This window comes from Camelina sativa, chromosome 20 (assembly GCF_030686135.1).
Source record: "Camelina sativa cultivar CO46 ecotype springtype chromosome 20, ASM3068613v1".
Classification (NCBI taxonomy): Eukaryota; Viridiplantae; Streptophyta; class Magnoliopsida; order Brassicales; family Brassicaceae; genus Camelina; species Camelina sativa.
In genome coordinates, this window is record NC_141899.1 from 32,010,802 (window position 1) to 32,038,590 (window position 27,789).

General features: G+C 36.0%; 3 protein-coding genes and 1 pseudogene across 6 annotated transcripts; 3 read left to right on the forward strand and 1 right to left on the reverse strand.

The window, feature by feature from the left end:
- The first annotated feature begins 329 nt into the window (after positions 1 to 329).
- Positions 330 to 2,807, forward strand: LOC104771710 (ras-related protein RABF2a). Of its 2 annotated transcripts, XM_010496283.3 has the most exons (7): positions 330 to 767; positions 1,335 to 1,412; positions 1,497 to 1,664; positions 1,797 to 1,845; positions 1,940 to 2,013; positions 2,235 to 2,328; positions 2,430 to 2,807. In XM_010496283.3, exons 1-7 carry the CDS (start codon positions 729 to 731, stop codon positions 2,528 to 2,530), a joined length of 603 nt encoding a protein of 200 aa, XP_010494585.1. In that variant the 5' UTR covers positions 330 to 728; the 3' UTR covers positions 2,531 to 2,807. The 2 variants fall into 2 exon arrangements, with proteins under 2 accessions (XP_010494585.1, XP_087362077.1); XM_087505951.1 differs by lacking the exon at positions 1,335 to 1,412 and having other exon boundaries at positions 499 to 767.
- Positions 2,808 to 3,075: 268 nt separating this feature from the next.
- On the reverse strand, positions 3,076 to 14,102 carry LOC104771712 (DNA-directed RNA polymerase III subunit 2). 2 transcript variants are annotated; one of them, XR_015593540.1, is made up of 38 exons: positions 13,753 to 14,060; positions 13,561 to 13,657; positions 13,352 to 13,473; positions 13,049 to 13,141; positions 12,797 to 12,869; positions 12,628 to 12,718; positions 12,499 to 12,551; positions 12,137 to 12,201; positions 11,843 to 11,948; positions 11,646 to 11,756; positions 10,953 to 11,012; positions 10,648 to 10,683; positions 10,465 to 10,515; positions 10,296 to 10,394; positions 9,891 to 9,950; positions 9,696 to 9,788; positions 9,189 to 9,299; positions 8,991 to 9,101; positions 8,787 to 8,903; positions 8,496 to 8,612; positions 8,336 to 8,416; positions 7,807 to 7,911; positions 7,635 to 7,715; positions 7,371 to 7,541; positions 7,233 to 7,277; positions 6,921 to 6,998; positions 6,714 to 6,853; positions 6,522 to 6,612; positions 5,919 to 6,037; positions 5,697 to 5,832; positions 5,475 to 5,605; positions 4,985 to 5,110; positions 4,833 to 4,888; positions 4,529 to 4,599; positions 4,302 to 4,386; positions 3,891 to 3,994; positions 3,621 to 3,761; positions 3,076 to 3,386 (listed from the first exon to the last, which is right to left on the reverse strand). XR_015593540.1 is itself a non-coding variant. In XM_010496285.2 (38 exons), exons 1-38 carry the CDS (start codon positions 13,776 to 13,778, stop codon positions 3,336 to 3,338), a joined length of 3,492 nt encoding a protein of 1,163 aa, XP_010494587.1. In that variant the 5' UTR covers positions 13,779 to 14,102; the 3' UTR covers positions 3,076 to 3,335. The 2 variants fall into 2 exon arrangements, 1 of the variants encoding a protein (XP_010494587.1); XM_010496285.2 differs by having other exon boundaries at positions 3,621 to 3,749; positions 13,753 to 14,102.
- Positions 14,103 to 14,545: 443 nt separating this feature from the next.
- LOC104771714 (ribonuclease 3-like protein 3) lies at positions 14,546 to 18,571 on the forward strand (annotated as a pseudogene). Its single transcript, XR_015593223.1, has 7 exons — positions 14,546 to 15,034; positions 15,156 to 15,308; positions 15,393 to 16,084; positions 16,334 to 16,908; positions 16,989 to 17,150; positions 17,236 to 17,597; positions 17,888 to 18,571. The product of XR_015593223.1 is annotated as a ribonuclease 3-like protein 3 (transcript).
- Positions 18,572 to 18,829: 258 nt separating this feature from the next.
- On the forward strand, positions 18,830 to 24,105 carry LOC104771715 (ribonuclease 3-like protein 3). Its single transcript, XM_019242414.2, is given in 10 exon segments — positions 18,830 to 19,207; positions 19,296 to 19,442; positions 19,526 to 20,109; positions 20,368 to 21,099; positions 21,428 to 22,156; positions 22,487 to 23,009; positions 23,093 to 23,239; positions 23,329 to 23,645; positions 23,770 to 23,887; positions 23,889 to 24,105. Coding segments are annotated over 10 exon segments (3,642 nt in total). The 5' UTR covers positions 18,830 to 18,886; the 3' UTR covers positions 23,913 to 24,105.
- The last annotated feature ends 3,684 nt before the right edge of the window (positions 24,106 to 27,789 follow it).

A 27,789-nucleotide genomic window follows, 5' to 3' on the forward strand; every position in this document is an offset into this window, starting at 1 on the left:
TCAAAATTTTTGTTAAAATACATTCCCTAGTTTCTCAACAATTTTCACTAAAAATCGAAAAACTAAAAATTAGAGACTTTCTTATCTTTTTACAAAATTAAAAAACTAAAAACTAAAATCTAGAGTCTAAAAATTAAAAAATATAATTAAAAACCATTAAACATTCATGGCCTAGTTGTTGTTTTTTTCTTCTTAATAACAACATGACCTAATCGTTATTAACTTATTATTAGATTTTTTTGTTGCTAACTACGAAATGTGTATGAAATCCTAACGAAAGTATACACAATTATCGACATTATTATTAGTAGTACAAGACAACATCGTCTACAGTTTACTACTTTACTTTGTGCGGTGAACCATGCAGGAGCATATTTTTGCTTTCGGTGCTGCTTCTAGTATTATAGATAAATTTAGGGCTCTATCGTAATTTCATTATTTTGTGTTTTTTTTTTTTTTTTTAGTTTACTTATTTACAATATCAAAGTCTCTCGTGTCATAATCACGAGCCGTATAATATTTGTTCCTTTGATTTTTCTTCCTTCTCTGCTTTTTTTTTTTGTTTTTGCTTTCGTCTTCCAGAGAGAGAGAGAGATTTGGTTGTTTGTTGACGAAGCTTCTTCGGGTCTCTCTTCTTCTTCTCCGTTCTTCCGATTGTCAACGCGTTTCATCTTCAATTTTGCTTCTCGAGCTTCAGTTACTGTTTATCAGATCAAAGCAGTAATTCAATGGCTAGCTCTGGAAACAAGAACATCAACGCCAAACTGGTCAGTTTGATCTTCTGGGTTTTTGCTTTTTTTTTTTTTTTGTTAATCCTTGGTGAATTCAACTGTTTTCTTAAGGAGAAAATTTTGATTCGATCGTCGTGGTTCTTCTGTTTTCATTCAATTTTGGGGAATTCGAACCGAATTTTCCGATCCCAAAATTGGGTAGATCTAATCGTTTCAGAAATCGCATGATTTAACAGTATAAAACTAGGGTTTGGAGTAAAGGTTGTAGATTTATTATTGTATATAATTAGGGTTCTAACGAGTCAAGCTAAATTACTATGAAGAAGAACCCTTTCTTCTGCTAATTTAAAATTCCCTAATCTGTTTGTATGGATGATTACGTTTAGATACTTTTTGGTTCTATCTCTACATTAAGATTTGCTTATCTGATGCAATATTTGGATATTTAAGACACTCTCGTGGAATGATTATGGTATTTAATAAGGATGTTTGTGGATACTTAAGGTCTCTTTGTTACCACCTGTAGTGGAAGACAAGTCTGTTTTGTTCAATTTTTTTTTTTTTTTTTGTTTATGTGCTTAACTTTGGGTTGAAGTGCTTCAGGTATTACTTGGAGATGTTGGGGCTGGTAAATCAAGTCTTGTGCTTCGTTTTGTTAAAGATCAGTTTGTTGAATTCCAGGTTGGTGGTGGCATTTTTCCCCATATCTGCGTTCTGTGGTTTATCTTGACTTTTCTTTCATACTCGTTGTGTTTTGTGTTACAGGAATCGACCATTGGTGCAGCTTTTTTCTCTCAAACACTGGCTGTGAATGATGCGACTGTCAAGTTTGAGATATGGGATACAGCTGGTCAGGAACGATACCATAGCTTGGCTCCAATGTACTACAGGGGTGCAGCTGCTGCTATCATTGTCTTTGACATTACAAACCAAGTACGAAACTCACAATCCCATGCTTTAGTCCTTAATGCACTGACTTACTGATCAGCGGTCGACTTCAATGCCATCTTAAGGTTTGGACAAGAAAAGTTAGGTTTGCTTAACTCTTGTTTTCTATTGACACAGGCTTCATTTGAGAGGGCGAAGAAATGGGTCCAGGAACTGCAGGCACAAGGTATTGAATGGCTGAACTTGGCTTAGCTAGTTTATGTTAGTTATTGTGGTTTATTTGCTATATGATCATTTGCTTATTGTTTTCATGTGATCAGGTAACCCTAATATGGTGATGGCCCTTGCTGGAAACAAAGCTGATTTATTAGATGCTAGGAAGGTGTCTGCAGAGGTAAACCAAATCTTCCTTTCCTGTTCTGTCTCATTTTGCTTTTTCAATGCCAAGAAATCTTTGAGATGAATTCAAAAGTACCGGGAGAACATGTTTACGGGCACTTGGGGGTGAAGTTTGACTGGTGCCCGTGAAATGCTCAATTACAATCCCTACGTGACTTGGGTTGTTTTCTTTACTTAGTTGTGTTGTTAAGTAGTTCTTGTTATTGTCATTTGCAGGAGGCAGAGATATATGCTCAAGAGAACAGCCTTTTCTTCATGGAAACCTCAGCGAAGACTGCAACAAATGTCAAAGACATATTCTACGAAATCGGTGAGTCATTCTTACATCAAGATAGCAATTTCCAACAATTTAATTTTCCACTAAATCCCGTTGCACTTTTTTTTGTTTCTCTTTTGTTAAAACCGCTACAGCGAAAAGACTACCGCGTGTTCAGCCAGCAGAAAACCCAACAGGAATGGTTCTCCCAAACGGACCAGGGGCTACAGCAGTGAGTTCATCGTGTTGTGCTTAGTTTCGTACCTTAAGAGAGATCTCTTTTGGTTAGTCACATAGTAGAGAAGAACATCGAGACTTTATGTGTTTGCTTCTTCTTCGTCTTTTATTACTTCACTATGCTTGCATTTGACAACGACAACAACAATAGTGTATATCATGATGATACTTCTACCTTTTTGTGGAATCTGAAGCTATTTGTATTTGGAGAGATTTATTTTGATCTCTTTTTGTAATTAGATATCATAACTTAAGTGTGTGCACGTTACCAGAAAGAAAAAAAAAAGTTGTGCTTATATCTTTCGTTTATGTTTGAAGAAGAAAATATGCTTCTATCTTTATAATTTGTTTTTCTTAACAGAGATTCTAAAAATTAAAAGAATGTTGTTTTAGAAGAAAATAACCTTTATATCTTTTCTCAAATCATAAATCATGAGACACGACAAAGGTGTAAGCATGTCGTGGAGCGGGTCAAGAAGTGGCTGTCTCCGTAACGTCTTGGATAGAGATGGTAACAAGCGCTAGCTAATGCTCTTGCTGCTAAGCAAAGGATTCCACAAGATATTTGTTTCTTCTTCAATCATTAATTAATTCCCAATGTAGTTTCTCAGTTCATACATTGGTTCAATCATTACTAAAGTAGATGTGAAATAAAAGAAAAAAAAAACTTATTAACTTTTGCATTTTTTCCCCCCAAAAGGTTCAGTACAACAAATATGATCCAACCTCAGAAATTTGAGAGCAGAATATCAAACCAGAAGGAATCGAAGTCGTACCAAACTATCATCTAAGCTAATAAAAAGTTTGATAACATTTCCCTGAGATCAAGCCTCTGTGAGTTTCAGACGCGGAACAACATTCATCGACTGGAGTTCCTGTTACCACATAATGCGCAGAACGAGTTAAAGAAAAAAAACAGAAACAAGCCTGAGGATAACTATAAGAATGGAGTTTGTTTTAAGAGTCTTAAGAAACCAGTAAAAACCCAAAACATCAATGCTTTTTACTTATTTAGAAAGAAAATTGTATTCAAAGATCAAAACTACCAATAATTTCCAAATGGGACCAAGGAGAGTTTCAATTTGAGCAGGTGGATCCAGTGGTTTTACCTGGAATAGTAGCTTGCATGCATATGGGAGTTTCATAGTAGCAATGTTATCGCCATTTTTACATGTTGAACAACATGCCTTTTTAAGCTTGTAACTGTAATATCCCAACAAACCACAAGCTCTGCAAACCTGCAATCAAAACTGTATCAAAACCAGTTGGGCATCCTAACCGTATCCACTACATAAAAGATTATCCCATTCAAGATAAGGAGTTGCAATGATCTCACAGATTTTGCCACTTCTAAAAACAGTGCATTATGATTTAGTTACCTGAACTTCAAAAGGATCACTAGAAACCATGAGCCGCTCGTAGATCAACATGCTGGCCCCATAAGCAATAAGACAATCTCGTTCCATTTCTCCCACCCTTAAACCTGGAACATCGTTAGAGATACAATTAGGAAGAGACACATCATTTGATACAATCAAATTCACAAACCAAAACCCTTAATATAATAGTAGAAAACAGAACAATAACACGAAACAAGAGTAAATTTTCACTAAGGCTCTCTGTAGTTTGGATAGGTCTCACAAACGAAACCTAACCCTTATAACAAAACGTAATAATAAAACACTCTCAAGGAAAAAAGAAAATACAAATCCTAAATTTTTTCATAAATCATAAATCAAAAGAATATGTATTAAATCCAGAGTGAAGATACAGAAGTAAGAGGCACAAACCTCCATTCTTAGATTTCCCTTCAGTAGGCTGTCTTGTCATCATGACACGTGGTCCACTCCCTCGCGCATGCATTTTGTCTAGAACCTATTCAACATATGTACAAAAAAGAGAAATTCTGTTTACTTTTTCCGAAAAAACTACTGTATAGAATTCTTTTCTTTTCTTTTTTTTCTTTTTGTGATTACAAACAGAAAAAAATAATTCAAATAAGTTAAAGAAACCTCACCATGTGTTTCAATTTCTGGTAATATATAGGCCCCATAAATATGTATGCTTCCAACGGCTCGCCACTGAGACCTGCAAGACTCTCAAGGTCGTCATGTTGAAGTACAGGAAAGAATCATTAAACCCTATATTGCTTTAGAATAAGAATGAGCATGTCCGTTAAAAATGTCAAATGGTAATGTCTTCGCCCATTTTAGTGAGATTCTAAACGACTTTGTACACAAATAAATTAACAACAGACACTAGAATGAATTTTAACATATAACTGCACATTCTGAAATGTGTACAGAATCATAATGCAGTACCTGAGTATAACAAGTCCTTCCCACTGTATGAGAACCCTTTCTCTACAAGGGTCGCACTGCAATGATAGAAGAACATACGATGACATTAAATGCCAAAAGAAAAGGTTATAAATGGAAGAAGAAACCTCGTAGTTACGAGAGAGAAAAAGTACCTTATAGTCTCAACCTTGTCTGCATGGCCTCCTCTTTCTCCAAAAGCACTACCATAATGAAATCTACCACAAGAAACCCCAGCCTTACTTCCAAGGAGTTCTATCATCTTACCTACTGTCATACGACTGTCACAAGAAATATGTTAATACATTCGTCAGTTTTAAATCTCAAGTAATCAAGAACTTTCAGATGAAACTCGAAAGTTTTGGACCGACGGGATCATAACTGTTGCTTCAAGTTGGGTACCAAAACAGATTTTATGATTTTGTGCCAACTGGAAATCCACTGTTACTTGTTTGTTACATCGAAAAGATTCTTATAGTTAAGGCAACGCAATGGTAACAAAATGAAGCAAAACCTCTACACAAAAGGCCCCAAATACACCCACACACTCGTACACAAAATGAAGGATGTCTTGTTCTTTTGGCTCCACGTTATAAAAAGGCAGCACAGATAAATAGAGAATTGTCTTAAGGAAGAATTTCTAACCTTGGAAACCCATGTGGATTCATGATCAAATCAGGGCAAATTCCAAGCTCAGAAAATGGAAAATCTTCTTGCTGAATAATTGTACCACATACACCTTTCTGCCCATGCCTACTGCTGAATTTGTCACCAAGCTAAAAAAAAGCCGGACCAAAACATGATTAACACTGTAGAACACGAGGCCTAGGCTAGAAGCATAACAGTATTGAAGAAAACTATTCTCACCTCTGGTCGACGAGTATGTCGTATGATATATTTGATACATAACTGGTCATCTTTATAAGGACACAGAGCAACTCTATCGACCACTTGTGTCTCCCCTTGAGGACCTTTGAAATACTCTCTGGCCGAACGGTATTGACTGAACATTACGCAACGAATTGTACATTTGTGATTACAGTTTTAAGAAACAATTATGATCACATATTCGAGAAATATATTGGATACCTATCAGATAGCTGAGATGTACTCTTATTAGTAACGTCCACAGGGATTTGTTTATTTATATAGACATCATTTGGTCTGATAATTTCTCCCGGAGAAGCAATTCCATCATCGTCCAGTATCTTAAAAAGAAAAATTGATTTAAGATGTATTAGCAGAGGAAAAGGTCACAAGTCAAATAAATAATAAATAAACAACAAAAAGCAGCAAGGAGAAGGAAAGGAAAACGCCTTGATTCAGACACTATCACTAGCTGTTTGGATTAGAACTTTCCCGTCTTCAAACACAATAGGAGGGTTTATGCCATCTATGTCATAATTTCTAGGCAGAGTCATATTTTTTGGTAATGGAGCGTATAATTTGAGAGAAATACAGTCAAATTTCAAATAATCAACAACCATATCGTGCTTGCTCCCTCTTATAAGAAATTGCAAAAGTTAAAAAAGGAATTTTGTCCTCAATGGATTACTTAGACTGTTTCCATAGCATCTAAGAAATGCATACAGAATTAGCAATTATAACAAAACATATTCCCAAATATGCCATTTTAAAAATATGACGTCACAAGTCTTACGATATACGGCATATGCAGACAAAATGTAATACCTGCATCTTTTCTGCATCTGGGCCTGTTCTTTCTGGCCTGAGTATTCTGTCTACTGTACCGTTCTCGTGCCTCAGGCATGTAGCGACAATTCTGTTTCACAAGATAAGACAAGACAACACAAGCAATAGTTAATGTAAGAGACAGGCTTTCAAAGAAAACAACTTTGCCTCACAGAGAAATCCATAACATACTTTTTCATAACAATGCAGCGGCCAAAACCACGATCCAAGGAAGATTTGTTCATCACTATTGCATCCTCTATGTCGTATCCACTATTACTCATAACAGCAACTGTTGCGTTTTGACCTGCTCCAAGTTTATCGTATCCAACCTGTTAACAAGCATAATTTATTAGTTTCATATTATTAATACATTCCTACTAGAGCAAAGAAACGTACCAATTCAATTGTCCTTGTGGTCAACAGGGGTCTCTGGGGATACACCAATAGGTAAAGCAATGTGTCCATCCGGTTTAACTAAATACAAAGATTATAAAAAACAAAATCAGTGTCTGGCAGAGAGCAAAATATACAAAAACATGATACAACGGAGAAGATACAGGCATTAAAGTATTTAGACTTCATACAATCAACTTAATTAAGTAAAACCTAAGATAGCATGATAGGCAACAATTTATCTAATCACACTAAAAGTAGAAAGAAGCAAGATTTGCTCCAGTGAAATGACATGGAAGGCATAAACGGACTTGCCTGGTTGTAAGCAATATTTCCCATAGCTTGTTTCCCCATAGCACACTGCACACAATGTAACAGGAATTAATGACTAATAACGAAATGCAAACCAACAAAAATTGCAGCTCTTAAGTCAGATTGTCTAGAAACACAAACCTGATATGTATTTCTAGGTGACTGGTTATGGTGAGGGTAGGGGATAAGACCAGCAACAACACCTAAGATGGTGAAAGGTTCAATCTCAATGTGGGTTGTGTCTACCCTTATCTTAGCAGCTTCTACTCCTTCATCCAGTTCCGCAGTGGCTTCACTTTCATATAAAGCGATCTTAAAACAAGGAAAAAGAGCAGTTCATCATTCTAAGCTGCCTACGGTGCAATAAAATAGAATACATCTGGAAAATATGAGTCTGAGATGTACCAATGCATTATTTTCCTCATTGACATCAAGATACTCGATTAAACCGTCACGAATAAAGTCATCAAAAGTGCGAACTCCATCCTTCAAAAAAGTACAAATCAGTCAGCCAATGATTTTAAATTATACCACTATGACAACTATGCATGAATCTGGGAAAATATAACACATGTACCTGTAATTCCTTCATGTGGTGTTGTTTAACTCTTGATATTCCTTTATCGGCTATAACAAGTGGACGACACACCCGCCCACCATCAGAAGCAACGTAAACACAATGCTGATAAACATTTTCTCTTTGGAGTCAGTGTCAGTAAACATTTGTAAATTCGTCAGAAAAAAATATATATCGGCAGGAACTAAAAAATCAATAATTTCCTTCACCCTTTATCAGCAACCATTTACGAAGTTGTACATTTTATAATTCGCATCCTTAGCTGTATTTCTAATCCAAAATACCAAAAGGAGGCTACTAAGACTACAAATTTATTAATGTAGCTTCCACAATCCCTTTTTAGCTCAGAAATCTTAATCTTCAGTTCTAGCTATATCAATCCATATTACCAACTATAAAGCTTAAATAGTACATGGACAAAAACATAATCGAATAAATAAAGTGGGTTTTGCTTGATGGACGAATGAACAAAAGCTATAAAGTGCACAACGCAAAACCTAGATACACAAAAAACTGATCGATGAAGTACCTGCTTTTCGTTTGTGAACACACTGACGAACTCGCCAATTTTTCCAGCTCTACGCAGCCTTCTAAGTGAATTGGCGAAGTACTGAAACAATAGAAACTCGTGAAGAGGTGTAAATATATGTATTGTGCATGTTGGAGATTTGTGTCTTTATATAAAGTACCTGTGGCCTTCTATGTTTGCCAAGTATTAGCCCATTCAATATGACCAAAAATGAGTCAGGAGTATGCAGCTCCTCTGCTGACAATACTTCCAGATCTGTAACACCCAATTTGTAGCACTGTTCCCAGAAAATTAATTCGAACACAAAGATTCAGCACTATATTGACAAGATTCTAGCAGAAGATAATGAGAAAGGGTAGTGTGGTTCCAGCGGTATCCTTCTCAAATCCATAGCAAAGAAGATTAATGAGAAAAATAGACTGCATGTGCCAAAAAAATAGCAAACCCATACCATAGCAACCAATGGCCCTTCCTCTTCATCCGTTGTGACATGAGTCATTAAAGCCAAGTTCTTGACAAGCCCACAAGCTTCGCCTTCTGGGGTATCACATGGGCAGAGCATGCCCCACTTGCACAGATGACAGTATCAAAAATCAGATGCAATGTAAAAACAATAGTTCTCTTATTAGCAGGCTCATAAAGAAAGTAGCATTACCTGGCTGGGTTGCAATGATCTAGGCCCACTTACTTTCCTGGACTTTTCAAATTGTGGCGAAATTTTCGTGATAAACCCCATGCTCCCAATAAAAGATAACCTTGTTAGGACCTATATGATTTTTTATTTTTTGAGAATGAAGTCGTATAGCAGGCTAACGACATATACACATATATATAGAGAGAGAGTGAGACTAACCTGTGTCATGCCTTTTCTATGCATTCTAAACCTTTTAATATCGAAGTTTCCAGTTGAAAGGGTTCTTTCTAGTCCAAAAGTAATATTGTACAATTTATCTCCAGTAAGACACTACGAGAACATAACAAAAGAAAATTGAAGTTTTAATATCAGATATTTGACTCCAGTAACCATTTCTGAGAATCGAATCAATAAAATAATTTATTGTCACAATTCAAGTAGCAGTGGAATATCCAAAGGGAATGCAAGTTCATAAAGCAAGAGGTAATCGGCATAATAACACCTAGCTAATAATGAGCTTACTGCAAACAGAAATATATTTTAGATTGTTTCAATAAACATGGAGGAAACACAAAAAAAAACTCTTAGAAAATGAATCTTTGATGTTATTTTGATTGAAGATCATTTGCAACTCCAAATTATAGGTGTCTAAAGATACATGTTTTTCAGGTTAAGAAAATTGAATGCAGGACCTGCATCAGCAGGGAAAAATATCTCTACACATACCTGGGAGAAATCAAATCTGCTAGCCCGGGATGTTTTTGTAAGAATTGTATCTACCTTTCTATAGGCCTCAGTGGTCATCGTTTTGAACAAATCCTGTAGCAGGGAGAAGGAGGGAAATAATAGGTAAGGACTAGACAAAATCTTACAAAAAAAGGACGAGAAAGTACTGGGCTTGGTGATATGTTCCAACGACACCTCAAAGAGGAGAGAAATTAGTTGTCCAGATAACTCCAATCGCTTGTTACCAACGTAATCCTACAAAAAGGCGCACATTTGAGAACTCACGTTACAAGCAATATGAACTTTCGGGTTACAATAACACTTGTCTACAGATCATCATTAGTTCATCTCAGATCACTGACTAACAAGTTAGCCATCATATGAGTTAAATCTTTAAATATGAATGGCTCCTCTAAGAGACAGCCAAGAAAATTTGTAAGCCATTTAAGCATGCCCTCCCTTTATTCAATTGGCTGATCTTTAGTTAATCTAAGTATCTAACATGTCATACAAGCAATAATCCTAATAGAAAATAACCAGACTTCAAATATATTCCACAGGTACGAAAACACTATTCCAGATAGAAGGTCATCATATTACCTTGTCATCCATCGCATCTTTGTTTAACATTGCTTCAATCATTCGTCTCAACATCACGCCAACATAGAAACATTTTTGACGGAAATTGTTGTCACGCACCTTAAGGAGAAGAACATAGCAGTAAGCAAACGGTACAATTTAAAAAACCAAAAGAAATTAAGATACTTACAGGTACGTGCGCAAGAAATACATCTCTGAGGATCTGTAGAGCTCTTCCGTCCTAGTAAATCATGTAAATTTACAATGTGGAATTTTCAGTTAGCAAGAAAACTTTCATATTCAAATGTGCAGGGCCAAAAGCATCTGTACAGAGTTGAACTAGAGAGTGTGATAGTGAAATAAAGAATTAAACCTTTTCAGGTGGAGAGCCGTATGATGATTTTTTCACCTACAGTAATAAACAGATAAAAAGAATGTCACATATATCTTGCTGCAAATTGACAAAAGTCAAAATCTATTGTTATTCTAACATAACCTGATAGACTACTCTTCTGTTCAGCGTGTTTAGAGGTATGAGCTAGGATGGTCTTTTTTAAACTATAAAGAGATCTTTTTAAAACAGGGATTTTTCAGATGATTTTTGAAGCAGACGATGTGTTCACTAGAATCATTGAATAGAAAACTAAATGACTCAGTAAGATAACTAAAACAATGCACCTTTGCCTCGAGATACTCCAGTGCTTGTTTTTGTGTATTCACACCTTCACTAACACACTCCTGAAATTAAATAAGCATTCAGAGAGATAAATATGATGCGTCAGAGATCAAGGCTCGTCAGAACCCACCGGATGAACAAAATGGCATGGAAGATTAAGAAATTCATCAACTTTTACATTCAACAAAAAGGACTAGTTAGGACATTGGTTTCGTATGGCAGTTTTTTTGTGAGCCACGGGTTAATGATATTCACACATCACCTATAACTTTCAATAGCTATAGCAAGAGGGAGTACGAGTATTTTCTGGATGTCAACGAAAAACCTTCCATTCTAAGAGCCATAGCAGTTGCTTCTATATCTTTATGCATCGCCAACCGACCATGGCGCTCACAAGTGCACCAGACTTGATCAAATATGCATAGTATCAGATTTAAGTATCATTATTTTGATTAAATTCCTAACTAAAATTATGAGAACAAAAACAATCAACCACGAGGATCACTGCTACGTAGTTTACTTTTGCCAATGAAAGAGATTCAAAAATTCATATGACGAACATTTATATCTATAAACTACAGCTGCTTCTAGGTTAAGAGTTGTTATAAATTGAAAGGTTCACTCAAACACTAACATCATTACCAAATTACGATAAATTAGACACAAGATAAAATGCAGGGGGCTATAATACTTGCCTCAATAGAAGGTAAGAGTGACGCGCTAAAACGGGGATCCCTTCCAACCATTTGTACAATCTCTTGATCGCTCTCCATTCCCATAGCTTTAAGGACAATTACAATTGGAATCTATGACAAAATCACATGCTCAGCCAATAGAACCCAATGCTGAAAGATCTACAATTAAATTGGTGGACATGATAATGTATCTACACCTTTTTTACAAATTGATGAAGAAATAAATATATCTTCTCCTTTTCCATCTGAATAACTGTTTTGCTTTTCGTCATTTCAGTGCTGCTTGTGACGGATGCATTTATGCTGCAAATAAGCAGTAAAAGAAAGAGAGTCAACAAATCGTAAAACTGATAAATGGATAGTGGGTGGGTAAACAATGGAAGCACACTGCTGAAGCATGATAGAATAATGATTTGGCTTGAAAATTAATGTATTTGAGGATGCTTGCCATCAATACTGCAGGGGCTAAAATACTGTAAGAGATCACTTACTTCCCTTTTTTATCAGAATCAATAATAATTCTGTTCTTCGAAAGTTGTTCTTGTATCAACAACACCTGAAATGAACATCAAACACCAACAAGCAATGCATGGCTTCAGGTCACGTAAAAAGGAAAGGATCGCATGACAAATCGGATAACTATATTGACAGAAACAGCTAGAAACAGAAAAACGTCAATTAGAACGAGAACAGCATTGAACTGTGAAAAAACACACACAATCGAGTCCGAACCAAAGAGACGTAATAATACACAACATATATCCACAAAATCTAAGTGCGGACTACTAGGCAATCTATAGACTCCATATGATAGCTGCAAGAAGATTATATACATAAATATATGAATTATCACCTTCTCAGTTCCTTTGATGACGAAGTATCCTCCAGGGTCAAGAGGGCACTCGCCTAGAATCCAAATGAAATAAAATAAATATGATGAACACAAAGATGTAATATTGAAGTAGGGGTACACAATACAAACCCAATCTTGCAAGTTCCTCTTCATCTTTTCCATGTAATACACAGCGGCAACTCCGCAACATTATAGGCATCCTTCCGATAATAAAGTTATCCTGAATAAAGAAACATCATATTCAGCCTGAGTTTGATTATAAGCATCATATATGTAGAATAAATTTTCTCTCATTTACCTTGGTAGCTAGTGTCTTCACTCCATGACTTCCATAAATATATTCTATATTGACATATATTGGAGCAGCATACCTGATAGTTAAAACAAGAAGTTATAATGCATTAACCACAGCCAATAGAAAGAGAAAGTTATTGATGATGTAGACGGATGAGGAACAACAGAAACAGGTGGAAACCAAATTCCAACTGCACAACATATGCTCAAACATCAAACTACAAAAACATGATATGAGTAGTAAAGAACACTTTACGTCAAGTCTGCTAATCGGCACATGTGCGGAGTAAGTTGTTCCGCAATATTAAGATTTATAACTGAGGGTTCACCAACTCTGACGGACTTAAACCTGCATTAAAATATAGCTACGAAAGGTTAGTTTTGGAAACAGGAGAAAACCAATAAATAGCACAATCAATCTCTTTATATATGCATCTGTTGTAATGAAGAATTAGAAAAGGACTGCAAAACACCCACTACTCTACTTGAAACAAGACATCAATATTCATAGATAGGGACTTGTCAGATACAAGAAGAAATTGAGATTACAAAGTTTGACCTTAGGTAGATTGATGGGTCAACTGTGGACGTAATAAGATTATTTGCCTGAACAATCTTTTTAATCCCGACATTGATAAAGTAATTGAAGGAATCCAGGTGTTGCTTCACAAGTCCTCTCACCTACAAAACAAGAACAATTACACAGTCAAGTATGAATAACTTTTCCCACCAAGATTACATATCAAAGAATTTGTGTTCTGTGTGTACCTTCAAGAACTCGGGAACGAGCTGGAATTTATCAGCTGTAGACTTGATAGGAGCTGAAAGCTTTTCCTTGTCGACGAAGTGATCATCATTGGTCAAGCTGTTTCAATAGAAAAGAGTAACCTTATAAGATTATGTAACTAGTTCAATTAAAATCTAAAATCATTGCCGAATCAACACAAAAAAAAAACATACTCTAGGTCTTCTTGATCGAGTCCCATCGCTAGTTAACTTGCAATTAAGCTGTCAGTTACGAGCACGGGAGAATCGTCGAAGAGATTCTGATGGGAGGATTTCGTGCGATTCGAAGAAGAGATTGAAGCTGGGATCGTATAGTCTCTTTGGGAGGCAGATAAAGTTTCTGAAGTTCTCTCCGGAAGAAATAATCGGCTACGGAAAGCGATGGCGGAGTGTTGCTGATTTGACAGGCAAGGGTTTAGGGAAGAGGTTCAAAGAGACGACGGCTTAAAAAAATATGACGAGTAAAAAATACAAAACGGAATAAGAGGGTTTTTATTATTGTAAATAAATTTTATCCCTTTTTCGCGTTTGCGTTTCTAGGCCCGGACATTAAAGTCGGTTCGGTTCGATTGGGTTTTTTTTTTTTTTAAACTTTTTTGTCACTTTGGTGAAAAAGATTAGGACGATGCAAATTTCAGGTCGGTTCCATGAGAAGTAAATCGTTCTTTTATTTTCTTTCCAATTTTTAAAAGGATTTTGTTGGTTAATAGAATAAAATTAGGTACATATTTTTGGTTAGATTAGAGTCATTAGACAAAGAAAATAAGACTGATCGGTATGATGCATCTGAACCAAGACTTGTCGATTTTAGCTCAAAACCGAAATCAAACAAATTAGCCAAACTTGAGTCTAATCCAAATATAGAAACCAAAGCAACTTGAGTGGACCGACATCAAACAAATTACTTCCTGGTGCTTTTATTAATAATGTCGCTTTAATCCTTCATGTAACCATGTCCTTCTAAATTGTTCCTGAAACTTTTGAAACGTTATCCAAACTCCACTTTTTAAAAACTTTAATAACATTTTAGGACTGAACCTGCTTTTAGTCACGAAATCAAACTCTTCAGCCCGACGCCGCCGCCGCCGCCGCCTTCAGCTTTCGCCGGGGGATGGATTCATCAGTAGAAGCTGTGGAGAAGATCTTGAACTACAGTTTCACGAATAAGACTCTTCTCAAGGAAGCGACAACGCAAACCTCTCCTGATTGCGTGGGCTCATCTCCTTTATTCAAGCGGCTTGAGTTCCTCGGCGATTCGGTTCTTGAGGTCGCCTTGTCGAATCACATTCACCTCACCTACCCTACTTCCACTTCCACTTCCACTTCCACATCCTGGGAGGTGCATAGCCTGCGACCTCCAAATGTTAGTAACGAGAAATTCGCTCGTGTCGCTCTCAGTCACAACCTCTACCAACTCCTTAAACGTGACCTTCCTTTTCCTTCGTTAGATGAAGAGGTACTTAATCATCTCTTTCGAAAAATGTGTTTTTGGAGTCATTAGAAACTTTTTTCTTAAAGAGTTATTGAATGATTTGAAAATATGTTCTTATCAGTTAAGTGTGTCTATATATCCTTAGGTTAAAGAGTTCACAGAGGCTGTGAGCAAAGAAGATGTTCCTGTTCCGTATGGTGGAGTGGTGAAAGCACCAAAAATTCTTGCGGACATTGTAGAGTCTATAGCTGGAGCTCTTTATGTTGATGTGAATTTTGATTTGCAAAGATTTTGGGAGGTACAGTATGTGTGTCTACTTGATTTTCGTTGTTTCTAATTCTGATGTTATACGGATCTCAAGTTGAAAGGGAATTTTTGGCAGATCTTCAGGGGTTTTTTGGAGCCAATATTTACACTTGATAATATAAAGGAGCAACCTGAAGAAACATATCTTGCGCTTTCTCGTTTGGGTGATAAACATGGCAAGCGAATAGACTTCAGGTATTACGAACAAGAAAGAAGAGGATTTATTGTTGAGGTATATCTTGATGATGAGTTGATAGCAGCTTCTTGGTTTGTTAAATGTAAAGAGCGAGCCAAGCTGCTCGCTGCTACGGAAGCGTTACAGAAGTTGTCAGAACGTACGCTCACTGAAAAGATCAATAGTGATGATAATCTCGACTTCGAAAATGAAGATGTGAAACGAAAGTTGTTTGAGATTTGCTCCGCTCAAAAGCTCCAGTTACAGACTCGATCATCTTCTTCGCCCACTGCCTCTGAGAACCCTTTTGCCAATGAAATGACACGAGAAGAAATGGTTATTGATGAGGATAGTCCACATGTTGAACATGAAGATTCGAAAGGAGAGTTTTTTGAGATTTGCTCTAGTAGAAAACTTCAGATTCATACTGAATCATCTTTGTTGCCCACTGCCTCGGTGAACCCGTTAACCTATGAAATTACAACAAAACAAATGGTTGTTGATAAAGATAGTCTACATGTAGTACCCAAAGATGTGAAAGGGAAGTTGATTAATATCTGCGTCACCAATAAGTGGCCAATGCCAGTTTTCAGGTATATCTTATTCCTACTTTTTTCGTTTATTTATTCTCTAATTACTACTTACTCCTTAACAAGGACCACGATCCAAAGACAAACTAATATCATTGAATAGTCTAGAATCTTTGTAATCTCAAAGAAGGATAATGAGTATAGAAATCGCATATATGCTCTTAAAAACTATACTCGTAAGATGGCTCTTTTTTTTACGTTAAATGCCTGAATAAGCATGAAGTTGCCGTATTAATTTCTTTATTGTTCCAGTGTGGATGAGGAACCACGGCCAGAAAATAAGCAGTGTGTTTGCTCAGTTAAGATTGAGATCCCAGCTATAGAGAGTACCTTTCACATGAAGGGAGATGCAAAATTATCGAAAAAGGAGGCAGAAAGATCCTCAGCCTACCACATGATAGGTGCCTTGAAATCTTCTCTAATGAGTCTTGTCATGCGTAATCTGCGAATGCTGGAAAGTTTAGATATGAAGAAGAGTCCATCTCTCTTTGACTCAGAGATGGGTTCTGATTTAGTGGGAGCAGTGGAGAAGATCTTGAATTACTGTTTTGTGAACAAGAATCTTCTGAAAGAAGCGCTAACGCACGGTGATTATTCACCTTTTTTCAAACGGCTTACGTTCGTTGGCGAGCCCGCTCTTTCTCTCTCTCGCCTTCACGAATTACTTGTACCTCATGTACCCTAACCTCGAACTGAAGAATTTGTGTCTCTTGCAAGAAGCGAATACATGTAATGACAGATACGCTCGTGTGGCCGTAAAAAAAAGCATCTACCAATTCTTTATACAAGATGCTCTTTCGTCCAAAAAGGAGAAGTTAGAAAGAAAGGTAAATAAAAAAATGTCTTGTTAATTGAGAACACCTCTCTTTTTCATAATATACTCACCAGTTTTGGTGTCATCTCTTAGATTAAAGAGTTCATAGAGTTGATGGGCAAAGAAGATGATTCTGATTCTGATCCAGATCCATACAGATTTGTGAAAGCCCGAAGATATCTCGCTAGTCTTGTAAATGTTGTAGCTGGAGCTGTTTATATTGATGTGGATTATAATGTACAAAGACTCTGGGAGGTCTGTTGTGTTTTCTCACTAGATTTTGTTTCTAATTCTGTGTTATATGATTCTGGATTTCTTAGAAAAGGAATGATATTTGCAGATCGTCAGGGGTCTTTTTGAGCCAATATATACCCCGGATGATTTGAGGCGGCAAGCTCATTCACTTCTTACGCTTTTGTGTTTTGGTGAAAAACACGGCAAGCGAATCGAGTTCAGGTATGTTGAAAAGGGCGACGCAATCAATGCTGAGGTATATATTGATGATGAATTTATTGCTCGTGGTGGGGACTCTCGTAAGAGTAGAGCTGATGCAAAGATGCAGGCTGCTAGGGCAGCGTTACAGAAGTTGTCAGAAACTATACCCATTGAAATGGTTATGAAGTACATTGAATATGAAGATGCAAAAGAGAAGTTGATTGAGATTTGCAACAAGAGGAAATGGCCAAACCCGATTTACGACAGGTATATCTTATTTCTCATTTTGTCTTTTGCTTTTAACCACAAAGTTTTATTTTCTAAGTCAAATTGATTCCACCTTTGAGTAGTCTAGACTCTAGAGTCTTGTAATCTCAGGAAGCAGAACACATTCGCTCCATAGTTAAGTTATCTTACAATCTAAGGGTAGTAAAAACGTGTATATCCTACATAAGATTAATGTGAGTTTGATAATTTTACTGTGTGTGCCTCAATAAGCACGAATGCGCCGTCTTAACTTGAAAAACTATTTGGTTACTGTGTTCAAATCTTTTCAGTGTTGAGAGCTCTGAGGAGGGATTTGTTTATTCAGCTAAGATTGAGACTCCAACTAAAGACGGTACCTTATGCATTGAGGGCAATAGAAAAAGACGGAGAAAGGTAGCAGAAAACTCATCAGCCTCCCACATGATAAGAGCCTTGGAATCTCCTCTAACGAATCTTGTCATAAGTAAGATGAAAATGCAAAAAAAGAATAGAGAAGGAGAAGAGGAAACTGGAAATGCAGGAAAGTTTAGATGAGAAGAAGTATCCGCAAATGAAGGAAATTTTAGTTGAGAAGAAGAATCCGCAAATGCAGAAAAGTTTAGATGAGAAGAAGAATCCGCAGATGCAGGAAAGTTTAGATGAGAAGAAGAGTCCGCAAACAGTGGAAAAATTAGATGAAAACAAGAATTCGCAAACACAGGAAAGTTTAGATGAGAAGAAGAATCCGCAGATGCAACAAAGTTTAGATGAGAAGAAGAATCTGCAGATGCAGGAAAGTTTAGATGAGAACAAGACTCAGCCTTCAAAGAAGAGGAAGAGAAGACGATGAAAGATTGGTTTAAGTTTTTGGTATTGTTTGAAACAATTTCTAAAAGCTTATTACATCTCTTCTATAGTGCAATCATTCCTCATTCACAGTTTTGTCATCTGTGTATTTCACATTGTATGCAATCGTTCATCTTTTTGTCTGCAAATCGATTTTGTGTATCATAGCCGCAACCACCTCTGCATGTGGTCTCTTCCTCCTGCGCCTTTGTCTCTGGCATGACCCAACTAATGAATTGACCTTCTTCTCTTATCCAAAATTGTTTCTGTTCCATAATGTTATGGTCTCTTCCTTCTGTATTGATTGGGACCTTTTTGTAACGTTAACTAATTCTCAAAAATAAAGCTAAGGGTTTAAATTCATGTTTTTAGTAAAAAGTCCAGGTGTATTGACGTGACCAATTTGCCCCTCATACATATTTAGTGACCTAATTCTCTTCTTTCTCCGAAGCTTTTCGCCGGAGATGGATGATGCAGTGGAAGCAGTTGAGAAGATCTTGAACTACAGTTTCGTGAACAAGACTCTTCTCAAGGCAGCCTTACCTCAAACGTTCCCTGAAGGTTGTGCTGAAGAATCATGTATTCTACACAACCGGCTTGAGTTTCTCGGCGGCTCCGTTCTCGAGGTCGCCTTCACTAATTACATCTACCACGCTTACCCTAATCTCAAACTCAATGAGTTGCGTGACTTGCGAATTGCAAATGTAAGTAACGAGAAGCTCGCTCGTGCCGCTGTCAAACACAACCTCCACCGATACGCGAAACGTTCTACTACAGGTGAAAAGGTAAACAATCGTCTGAATCATATGTGCGAAGAGACTGTTGAGATATTTGATTGTTCTTTACTAAAAAGTGGTTTAATTTTTTTGAAAGAAGTTTATAGAGGCAGTGAGCAGAGAAGGTGATCGTGTTCTGTATAGTGAGTTGGTGAAAGCACCAAAAGAGTTTGCTAATCTTGTAGAGTCGATAGCTGGAGCTGTTTATATTGATGTGAATTATGATGTACAAAGACTTTGGGAGGTTTGTTTCTGTTGTGTTTGTTCTTCACTAGATTTGTGTTTCTAATTCTATGTTTATTAAAAAAGAGAGGAAAATTTTTGCAGGTCTTCAGGGAACTTTTGGAGCCAATATATAGACCTGATGATTTACGGCTGCAACTTAAACCATCATCTCTTGCGCTTTTTCGTTTGGGTGATGAACACGGCAAGCGAATCGATTTCAAGTATTGGAAAGATGTAGGCAGAGACAAACATGTTGCTTGGGTATATCTTGATGATATATTTATAGCTGCTGCGCGTGCTAAAAATATACATAGTGCGAAGCTGCTTGCTGCTGCGGGAGTGTTACAGAAGCTGTCTGATTGTCTTCCCATTGGCAACATTGTTGATGAGGATAATCCCTTAACCGAGGAAATGACAGAAGAAGAAATAGTTTTTTATGAGGATAGTCCACATGTAGAACCTGAAGATGTGAAAGGGATGTCGTTTGAGATTTGCTCCACTGAAAATCTCCAATTACAGACTGAGTTATCTTCTTTTCCTTCCACCTTTGAGAACCCTTTAACCGATGAAATGGAAAAAGAACAAATGGTTATTGATGAGGATAGTCCACATGATGAACCTGACGACGCGAAACGGAAATTGTTTGATATTTGTTCTATTAATAAGTGGCCGAACCCGGTTTTCAGGTATATCTTATTCCTACATTTTTCTTTGATTTGGCAGGAAATTTTATTTTCTAAGTTACTTCTAACTGCTCAACAAGGACCATGAATGCCTCAATAATATGTGCTTAATCTCTTACAATCTTGGGTAGAGAAATCACATAAATGCTCTTAGAATATACTTGAGACTGAGTATGGCTGTTTTTTACTTTATGTGCCTCAATAAGCACTAATGTGCTGTATTAACTTTAAGTGCTTTGTTACTGTGTTTAACTCTTGCAGTGTTGAAGAAGAGAGCGGGCCAAAAAATGAGCAGAAATTTGTTTCTTCAGTTAAGATTGAGATCCCAACTATAGAAGGTTCCTTTCACATGAAGGGAGATGTAAAACCAACTAAAAAGCTAGCAGAAAATTCCTCAGCGAATCACATGATAAAAGCCTTGGAATCTTCTATGATGAGTCTAGTCATAGGTAATCTGCAAATGCCGAAAAGTCTAGATGAGAAGAAGAAGAATCTGCAAATGCAAGAAACTTTAGATGAACACAAGAATCTGCGTTCAAAGAAGAGGAGAACTACTTATGAAATGACACCAAATAAAATGGGTACTGGTGAGGATAGTCTAGGTCTTGAACCTGAAGATGTGAAAGGGCAGTCGATTGAGATTTGCTCCACGGATAAGCTCCAGACACAGACTGGATCATCTTCTTTTCTAACCGCCTCTAAGAACCCCTTAACCGATGAAATGACAGAAGAACAAATAGTTATGGATGAGGATCCACATGTTGAACCTGCGGGTGTGAAAGGGAAGTCGTTTGAGATTTGCTCTACTAAAAAGCTCCAGCCACAGACTGGATCATCTTCGTTGCCTACTGCTGCTGAGAACCCGTCAACCTCTGATATGACAACAAAACAAATGGTTGGTGATAAGGATAGTCTACATGTTGAACCCGAAGATGTGAAAGGGAAGTTGTATGAGATTTGCGCAAAGAATAATTGGCCGAACCCGGTGTTCAGGTATATTTTTTCCAGCGTTTATCTTTGCTTTAGCAGGAATCTTTCTTTTCTAATTACTACTTACTGCTTAATAAGGACCATTATCCAAACTCAAACTAATATCTTTGAGTAGTGTAGAGTCTTATAATCTCAAAGAAGGATAATGTGTTTGGTAATCCGTGGTTAAAATTCTTTCAATCTTGGATAGAGAAATCACATATATGCTCTAAAAAACCAGACTTGTAAGATAAATGTGAGTCTAGCGGTTTTTTACTTTGTGTGCCTCAATAGGCGCAAGTATGCTGTATTAACCTTATAACATTTTTCTACTGTGTTTAACTCTTTCTAGTGTTGAAGAAGAAAGAGGGCCAGAAAATGAGCAGAAATTTGTCTGTTCAGTTAATATTGAGATCCCAACTATAGAAGGTACATTTCACATGAAGGGAGATGTAAAACCAACGAAAAAGCAAGCAGAAAATTCATCAGCGGATCACATGATAAGAGCCTTGGGATCTTCTATGATGAGTCTTGTTATAAGTAATCTGCAAATGCCGAAAAGTTTAGATGAGAAGAAGAATCTGCAAATGCAAGAAAGTTTAGATGAAAACAAGAGTCTGCATTCAAAGAAGAGGAGAACTAATGAAATGACACCAAATAAAATGGTTACTTGTGAGGATAGTCTAGATGTTGAACTTGAAGATGTGAAAGGGAACTCAACTGAGATTTGCTCCACGGAGAAGCTCCAGACACAGACTGGATCCTCTTCTTTTCAAACCACCTCTGAGAACCCCCTAAGCGATGATATGACAGATGAACAAATAGTTATTGATGAGGATGGTCCACATGTTGAACCTGAGGATGTGAAAGGGAATTCGTTTGAGATTTGCTCCACCGAAAAGCTCCAGTTACAGACTGAATCATCTTCTTTGTCTGCTGCATCTGAGAACCCTTTAACCAATGAAATGAAACAAGAACAAATGGTTACTGATAAGGATAGCTCACATGTTCAACCTGACAACGCAAAAGGGAAGTTGTTTGTGATTTGTGACAAGAAAAAGTGGCCGAGGCCGATTTTCAGGTATATCTTATTCTTACATTTTTCTTTGATTAAGCAGGAAATTTTATTTTCTATGTACTACTTACTGCTCAACAAGGACCATGATCCAGAGTCATATTAATATCTTCGAGTAGTCTAGAGTCTTATAATCTCAAAGAAAGAGAGTTCCTTTGCTAATCCATAGTGAAACGTGTACCATCTAGGGTAGAGAAATTACATGTATGCTATAAAAAAAACTATACATCTATAATCAATGTGAGTTTGGCTTTTTGTTTTTACTTGCCTCAATAAGCACGAGTATGCTGTATAAACTTAACAACGTTTTTTGTTACCGTGTTTAACTCTTTTCAGCTTTGAAGTAGAAAGAGGGCCAAAAAATGAGCAGAAAATTGTTTGTTCAGTTCAGATTGAGATCCCAACAATAAAAGGTACCTTTTTCATAAAGGGAGATGCAAAATCAAAGGAAAAGCAAGCAGAAAACTCAGCAGCTTACCACATGACAAGAGCCATAAGTAATCTGCAAATGCCGGAAAAAATTAATAAGAAGAAATCATCATCTCTCTTTTGCTCAAAGATGGATTCTGATTCAGTGGAAGCAGTGGAGAAGATCTTGAATTACATTTTCACGAACAAGAATCTTCTGACTGAAGCGCTATCGCTAACCTCTTCTCAATTCAAACGGCTTATGTTTGTCGGCGAGGCAGCTCTAGAACTCGCCTTCACGAATCACATCTACCTCATGTACCCTAAGTTTGGAGCCAGGGAGATGAGTCTGTTGCGAATCGCAAATACAAGAAACAAAAATTACGCCCGCGTTGCCGTCAAACACAACATTTACCAATTCTTTATAAGCAAACTCAAGTTAGATGAAAAGGTTACTAACCAATTCTTGTGGCTACCAATTCCGTATTATCTTTGCTTGATTGACAACAACACTTTTTTGGTGTCATCTTTTAGATTAAAGTGTTCTCAGAGGTGGAGGGCAAAGAGAATGACCGAGTTCCTCAGTCGGCGAAACCCCCAAAAGTAGTCTCTGACCTTGTAGATTCTGTAGCTGGAGCTGTTTTCATTGATATGAATTTTGATGTTAAAAGACTCTGGGAGGTATGTTGTGTTCTCCACTAGATTTGTGTTTCTAATTCTATGTTATATGATTCTCAACTTTTTAAAATAAAAGGAGCAAAAATTTGCAGATCTTCAGGGGTCTTTTCGAGCCACTATATACATTGGAGAATTTGTGGCTGAGACCTCAACCACTTCGTACCCTTTTTTGTTTGGGTGATAAGGAAAACGGAAACAGGACTACTGAATTTATAGCTCGTGGGAAAAATGAAAAGACTAGAGATGCAGCGAAGATGAGGCCTGCTAAGGAAGCATTACAGAAGTTATCAGAAAGTATGCCCGTTGAAATAGTTATGGAGGAGGATAGACTAGACATTGAAATTGAAGATGCAAAAGACAAGTTGATTGAGATTTGCAACAAGAGAAAGTGGCCGAACCCGGTTTACAGGTATATCTTAGTATGAAAGCTGTGATGTCATCTAATCTATCGTTTTGCTTTATTGAGGTCGGTTATTTTTGCTGTGTGTGCCCTAATAAGCACGCTGAAACCCTTTTTCTTTTACTGTGTTTAGTGTTGAGAACTATGAAAGACCTGGGGGATTTGTTTGTTCAGCTATGATTGAGACTACAACTGAAGAAGGTACGTTATACGCCAAGGGAGATAGAAGAAGACGGAGAGAGACAGCAGAAAACTCCTCAGCCACACACTTGTTAAGAGCCTTGGAATATTCTCTGAAGGACGATTTGTAATGTTAGATATGTACTTTTGAGCCACCATTAGCTTAGATATGTACTTTTGAGCCTTGTAATCGTCTTATGTGAGAGAAGAAGAGGCTCGGCCTAGTTTCAGCCAACATGTTACATGTTATGTTGTTTTGATTTAATAAGTAGACGTCCAATAAACCAAACCTAGGCTTCAAGTATCTCCCCGGGAGATTTAAAATAAGTAATTACTCATGTTGTTTTGATTCTTTAAACAACTACTTAGTTTAGATGAGAAGAATCAGAATCTTCTAATGCAGGAGGAAAGTTGAGATGAAAACAAGACTCTGCACTCAAAGAAGAGGATAACTGTTTAAGTTTTTTTTGGGGGGTAAATTCTCTCTATTCACAGTTTACAAATGCTTATTACATTTGTTTATATAGTGTGCAATGAGAGAGAGTCTCTAGATTCGAAAAATAGTTCCTCCATTCTCACACTTTTGTCATTCTGTGTCTACTACACATCGTATGCGCTCGATCTGTCTTTTTATATTATTCATACACACGTTGTTAGTTAAAGAATTTGGTCAATTAGTCGAGAGAGACAACCACAGGATAAATGTGGTGCTATGCTATTTTAATAGTAACAAACACATGTATGTGCGTACTATTAAGTCGTCTTGCGCACGGTGAGTTACCAATAAAATAGTATATTACCTACAATAAATAAATAAAACAAATCTAATAGTATTACTTTTATCATAAAAAATTCAAAAGTAATCCAGACCATAATATTTTTTTTTCGTTTGAACGAGCCATAATCTCCTAGAAAGAGCCAAAAGGAAAACATAAAATACCAAATAAATCATTTTTGGTTAAGAAAAAAAACAATCATATTAAGATAGCCGAAATTATAAATTTTAAAAAATTCTATTAAAAATGTGAATTATAACAAAATATCTTATTTTTAATTAAAAATATTCAAAATTATGAAAATGAAAATTATTTTCATAAATTAATATTTCTCGATAAATTAAAACCTCTTAAATTAAAAAAATACCGACTTTATTAATTTATAGAAATTTTACTGTGCGAACTCTGCATATCTCACCGTGCCTTGCATTTGTTCCTCTTCTAGTCTGATAAGTTCCACCGTGACATTGTTTCTGAAATTTTTCACTTCTTCGCTTGCGTCTCTGTTGGAAATCCAACACGTAACTAAAAACACGTTTCAACAAAGAGTAGTACTAGTGGTCCAATTCTAAACGAGAAAAAAGAAGTTAATGACGTGGCCTCTGACATCTATAGAGCTAAACACAACATCAGTCATCATATCCAAGAGATTATTGAATTTAACACCGGCAGTGAGGTAATTGTCTCTGAAATTCAAAGCGAGACCACTTCCAATTGGAGTTGAGCAGCTGGATCGGAACAAATCGTAGGGACAAAGACTGATTAGGAAAGATGAGTTGGTTTGTTCGAGAAATTGCAAAATCGGGATGATGTTGATCACTTTCCCTAATAGTCTTTGGTAACAAAACTACCCTAAAATGTTGACTTTAATAAAAGAGAAGGGAGAAAGAAGAGAATTGTTCCTTAAGTTGCTTATGCAAGCAACATTTCTCAGCAAATATAAAAAGTTGTCAACTTTTAATGGTTATTATTAATAAAAAATAATAAATATATATATATATATATATATATATATGATTAAAAAATATATATATATATATATATTTAAAAGAAACCTTTACCGCGTTGCTGTGCTAGTGATGGTCTTATACTCTTTTGCGAACGACCTTTTGAGAAATCCCACAAAACAAGCTTTGAATCAAGTCCACCAGTTATACTTATACCTACCTGTTAGACGGTTTTAACAACCTGATAGAAGAATTTCACAGATGTGAGGGACTATAACAACGAAGTTAGGATACACTTGTATGACCAGCCCCTAAAGGTTTTGTAAATGCATTCTTAACCAATATCGATGATATGTGTTCAAGCAAACTAATAAACCAAAAATCATCTGCCGAAGCAAACTAATCAAACTATGTAATAGTGAGTGATAGTTTGCTCAGATCAAACTAATCATCTGTTGTGAATACTAGCTAACTCATTTGCTTTTCCTTTTAGTTTGCTTCGGCAGATGACTACGGTCGAGATTAAAGTTGACTTGATTAATTATAGGTATAACTCTCTGTATCTTACCGAGATTCTCCTATCGCCCAAATTCTCTCTCAAGACTAGTCTCCATAGTCTCAGTGGCCCAAATTCTCTCAATTTATTTTGTGTCTGAATGATTCACCATTAAGCAAAAAACTCTTAAAATAAAAGAGACTCTTTACACTTTGGGCATGTTCGTTTGCATGTCGCCAGCGACATTGACTAAAAGTTGTTCGTTTGCTTCTCGCTAATTCAGCGATCATTCGTAGCGATTGTCGCCAACGATCAATGACCGTAATTTTCAGTGATCAGTCGCTGGATCTGGCAACAAGCAAACGAACAACATAACGACATAAATATTTTTAAAAAATTAAAAAAAAATAAAAATTTGAGAAATTAAATATGATCAAATTTAAACTTAATTAGGTTAAAATATAACTACATATAGTTATTAAAATTAAAAATAAATCTAGCTAAATAATATAAAAATTAATTTGAATATATTTAAACAAAATTCTAAATAAATCAATTATCACTAAACTAAGTTTAATAATATTAAACTTAATAAATTAAAAATTCAAATTCAAATTAATTATTTAAAAATATGTAATATGTTTTTTAATTTATCTTGATAGTGTATATGTAATTTAAAATTAAAAATATAAATTACCAAAAGTTAAATTTTATATGTAATTTACATTTGATAGTGTATAATAATACGTTTAAACAAACTTTCAATTTTCAAGAAATATGTTTAGTAAATAAATTTAATTTTTCAACCTACTAAGGCCATGTTCGGTACCTAATGGTTGCGACAACGTTCAAAACAAAAAAGGTAGAAGAAGATAAGAGAGAGAAATTTAGATTTCTTCTCAATTTAATCACAGAAGGGATGTCAAAATGGGTAACTCGACCGACCCAACTTACATGGGTTCGAGACTTTCATGGGCGGGTTCAACCTGATCCAATTATTATAATGGGTTGAATTTATATACCCAAATCCAATGGGTAAATGGGTTATATAGATTACCCATATATAAATAAAATAAAATTAATTAATTATTATTAAATCTATAACATATTATATAAAATATAATTGTAAAACCAACAAAAAAATTCAAGCTTAAAAAAATAATATCTATATATTAAAATAGAAAAAGCATCCTAAAATCCTAAAGCCAAAAATCCATAAAACCAAAATAAAAAGCCATTTTTGATTTAAAATAAAATTTGTTCTTAATATTAAAAAAAAAACACTTTAAATTTCTTTAGATGATCCAGTCCGATTCTTTAACCTTCATAGTCTTCATTTTACATATTAATATACATATATATATATATATATATATATATATATATTATATATTATTTTTGTTTTTTTCATTAACCCATAGATAACCCATAACCCTAATGGGTTTACCCCTAATAAACCCACAAACCCATCAAAACCCATTTATTTATAGATAAACAGAGTAAACCCATGAGTTTCTATCTATTTTTACCCCTAATAAACCCACAAACCCATCAAAACCCATTTATTTATAGATAAACAGAGTAAACCCATGATTTTCTATCTATTTTGACATCCCTAAATTGCAGCGACTAGTTTTTGTTATGGGACAAGGCAATTTATCAGTCGCTATAAATAATAGTGGCAGCTTTTCCGGAACTAGTGATTGTTTTATTTCAGATCAACTTGACTTTTGCCTTTATTGACGCTTTTTTTC

Excerpts from the sequence above, each read along its gene's own strand:
- LOC104771710 (XM_010496283.3), top strand. The coding sequence starts at position 729 with ATGGCTAGCTCTGGAAACAAGAACATCAACGCCAAACTG. Across the intron at positions 768-1,334 it reads AGAACATCAACGCCAAACTG|GTATTACTTGGAGATGTTGG; the intron begins GTCAGTTTGATC and ends GAAGTGCTTCAG. Across the intron at positions 2,014-2,234 it reads CTAGGAAGGTGTCTGCAGAG|GAGGCAGAGATATATGCTCA; the intron begins GTAAACCAAATC and ends TGTCATTTGCAG.
- LOC104771712 (XM_010496285.2), bottom strand. The coding sequence starts at position 13,778 with ATGGGACTCGATCAAGAAGACCTAGA. Across the intron at positions 6,999-7,232 it reads GAAATATTGCTTACAACCAG|TTAAACCGGATGGACACATT; the intron begins GCAAGTCCGTTT and ends CTTTGTATTTAG. Across the intron at positions 6,038-6,521 it reads CAGATGCAGAAAAGATGCAG|ATACTGGACGATGATGGAAT; the intron begins GTATTACATTTT and ends TTTCTTTTTAAG.